The sequence below is a fragment of the Oncorhynchus clarkii genome, chromosome 32 (assembly GCF_045791955.1).
Source record: "Oncorhynchus clarkii lewisi isolate Uvic-CL-2024 chromosome 32, UVic_Ocla_1.0, whole genome shotgun sequence".
Lineage (NCBI taxonomy): Eukaryota > Metazoa > Chordata > Actinopteri > Salmoniformes > Salmonidae > Oncorhynchus > Oncorhynchus clarkii.
In genome coordinates, this window is record NC_092178.1 from 22,047,068 (window position 1) to 22,050,822 (window position 3,755).

The following is a 3,755-nucleotide window of genomic DNA, read 5'->3' on the forward strand; positions in this document are numbered from 1 at the left end:
AGGGGCAAGGAGTCGACAGGATGAATGGGTGGATGGAGGGATGAAGGAGGAGATCTAAACGTTTGTCTTATTCTCTGATTTGGGTAATGCATCATACATCATGTTGGTGAGTTTACCTGAAGCACCTGAACTGCAGAGATGGAGAGATCACTGGATGAGAGGACACATGAGAATTACAGTAATCACTACCTCTGGTCCAGGGCATTAGTGCTTTCCGCTAGGAACGCACACTATCGCCCTGGACCAGAGCTATGTACTCACCTGGTCTGACTGCAGGGTCTCCAGCTGAGCTTCCTTGCTAAGACAAATCAATCCGTTCAGAAATTGAATTTTTTTAAAACTATAAACTTACAAATCATCATGAAATAGAGTATCAAAGGATATGCCACTGGTATGTGGCACTCTTTGATTATCTACATATGATTTGCATACACTCATTCAATAATTAATAGATTATTTACACACAGTATTATTGCTAGTTTATTATAAGCCTTTATATAGGTGTTGATCATGTTTTGTCCACTGGCCTATCCATAGAGGACAGCAACGTTCATCAAACTATGTTGACAGAAACATCTATTAATTGTCTGTCTATGTGTTGACTCAACTGACTGGCCGCCTATGTACATAGTGCTTGGAGAAGTATACAAGCTGTAAAAAAACGCACTGCCCTTTGCTTTTGTGGGCGTAGCTGTGAGTGAAAACGCCTAGGTCATTCAGAAAAAGCATGCACTGCATGCGCACTAAGATGTTGTGGCAAAACAAGAGGCGGGTATATAAGCGACTGAACAATGGGTAAAGTAACATCATAACGACCTAATTCCTCCTTTAGATCGGTGCACATACATTCTCTCACTCTCTACCTACCTGCCTGCCGAGTGCCTACGGGGAGGTGCAGAGATGCTTCTTACCACGAGTGGGTACCAGCTTGCGCTATTTTGCTTTCTGATAAGAAGCTGTCAAGCTGTCAAGAACGGCGCCACGGAAACGTTAAACGCTCAGTTGATAAGTACGGTCCAGGATACACCGAGTAGTAATGTATCAATGAATCAAGCACGCAACGGAGGAAGACGTTTGACCAGCGATGCGAGGAAAGGTGAGTTGCATGTTTATGCACATTCTAAATGGATTAATTCAACAATTCATAGTGGACCAAACAGATTCATTGTATTCACTGATCCTGAAGTGTAATTTAGCAAAAGGTCAATATGTATATTGCTAAAGTATTGATGATACAGTATTGGAATTGATATAATTCTGTATATAGGCACATTTTCCACAGACACAGAGTTAAATAAACTAAAGTTGAATCATAGACTTGAATGGGAGACTTGAGTGTTTGAATGGGAGAAAAGTTAAAAGTTCAAGCATTTGTAATTGTGTTGGACTTCTTGTTAACTCATGCTGCACATCCGATTACCCTGACCATGCCACAGTTATTGTTGAACTGTCAAAACCAATCTTTAATAAGAGCATTACGGAATATTATGGAATAATCCCAAATGCAACTCCAAAATAAATCAAACACACCTAAAATACTTTCAAGTATTTGCATGTCATTATCATTTGAGCATCGTTTGATTTATATTTTAGTTAGAATTTTTGGGATTACTCAATTTTCTGCCTAAAGGTTTGACAGCAAGATTAGGTTTTGACAATATGTATCTGACAGAAGGTAACAGTCTCTCTCGCTCTGTCACAGAGCAGGGCCAGGCACAGAGCCAGGTGGGCTGCAGAGAGCTGCGCTCCACCAAGTACATCTCAGACGGCCAGTGCACCAGCCTGAACCCGGTCAAGGAGCTGGTTTGTGCCGGGGAGTGTCTCCCCTCCCACCTACTGCCCAACTGGATCGGCTCCGGTCCCGGCTACACCGGAAAGTTCTGGAGCCGGCGGGAGGCCCAGGAGTGGCGTTGCGTCATCGACCGGACCCGGACCCAGCGCATCAGACTGCAGTGTCAGAACGGAAGCTCCAGGACCTACAAGATCACTGTGGTTACTTCCTGCAAGTGTAAACGCTACTCCAGGCAGAACAATGACTCAGGGAATGGGAAGTCAGAGGTGGAGGTCAGGCAGGCCCAGGGGCAGAGCTCCACACTCCAGGGGCCCAAGAGGAGGAAGGGAAAGGAAGGGAAGAATGGACCTTCTGGGCAGGAGGACTGGGCTGAAGAACAGCCTAAAAATGACTGAAAGGAGACTTCTGGTCAGGGGTGCTCTGTACACCTCTGAGGGGATGGAAGGTCACTCTGTGCCCCCACTTAAGAAACAACTGCAGCACCAACAGACACTCGTTTTGTTTAGATGGAGCCAATGTGTTCACTATGTTTAAAGTAGCTATATGGAGAAGGCTATGCAATGATTCTTCAGACAGTGCAACTGGTTTGCCAAATATTGACCATTGTGGATGTGTTTGTAAATGTATGTGTTTTTGTATGTGATAGAAGACTAGTTTAAATAGTACAAGAACCACATTAGACAACGTGAGATGAAGTGTTCCTATCAACAGCTGAGTATGTTGTCCAAATAGTAATGTTTATAATAACATAAAATGGCATGGTATGTATATAAATAGTGATTCTATACTCTTTGTGTTACTTTTCAAAGTATATTAGTAAAGAACAAGAAGGCCCTCACACTGTTAAGACTCCCAAATCATCGCTTTCTTGACAACATTTCCAACCCAAACAGATCTTCTTCTGGTCAAACAGACTGAGTGCTCACTTCCCAAAATATACACATTTCACCTCACATGACCAAATAAGCACATGATGCATGGTGGGGGCAAAAACAATTTGTGCATCTCTAATAATGTGATATCAATGAGACGGGCACATATAGTAGTTTCAGAAAATAATATTTAGGTACAAAAGGACCAAGTAAGAGACCTGGAAGGCAAGACAAATCAAAGTGACAAATTCATGTAAGAAATGTTCTGATATCAAACTCTTGGTTCAGACCTTTAGGAGACATGGTACCACAACGGTGAATCCAATACAATCCTCTTCTCAGTAATAGATGATCAGTATCTCAACCCCTCCTAGGAGCTTTAACATGTTCAATACCAATGTATCTCAGAGAGCTGATGTCGTGACGAGCCTCCATGAAATACGCAGCCACAGGGTTTCTCTGTACAAGTATCCCGGTATTACTCCTGTGTTCTGATGTCCTTGTTTTCAGAGTTAGTTTTTCCTACACAGCATAGGCCACAAATACACTTGATCAGGTATATCACATTTTTTTTGTGGAACACGTAATGATGCCTTTAATCCTAATGACCTTGCCCGTAATAGGGTGATTGAACATTGTGCATTTGTTCATAAAGTTACACCAGGTACATCAGCCACGTCTATAATTACTTTTCAAAGTATGTAACGGATTACTATGACAATGTAATATATTTTTGTACGGAGATAGCTAAACTTAAGAGAAATAAGCTCATCTTTTTTTATATATATTTGCTCCATTCCATGTAATCACTTTCTGGACAAGTTGTGTCTCAAATTATTGCCTTTGGATAATGAAATAAATATTGTCTACTATGATTAAATCACTGATTTAATATAAAAAAATGACTTTTCTTTCATTATTTGTATAAATACAATTGATTTACTTGTCAATAAATTGTGCTTTAATCATTAGTAGTTAAATGCCTTGAGCATGAGGCCACAGGCAGAGGAGCTATAACTTCACAGCAAACAGGAAGTCAGTAACAACAGAAGCATTAGCCAGTGATGGAATGTTCTATTGAGTGTAATAGA

The 3,755-nt window shown here is 41.2% G+C and overlaps 1 protein-coding gene across 1 annotated transcript; it reads left to right on the plus strand.

Annotated features, from left to right (window-relative positions):
- Positions 1–900: 900 nt before the first annotated feature.
- LOC139392142 (sclerostin domain-containing protein 1-like) lies at positions 901–3,490 on the plus strand. The gene is made up of 2 exons (XM_071139874.1): positions 901–1,096; positions 1,703–3,490. The coding sequence occupies exons 1-2, from the start codon at positions 901–903 to the stop codon at positions 2,185–2,187; spliced, it is 681 nt and encodes a 226-aa protein (XP_070995975.1). The 3' UTR covers positions 2,188–3,490.
- The last annotated feature ends 265 nt before the right edge of the window (positions 3,491–3,755 follow it).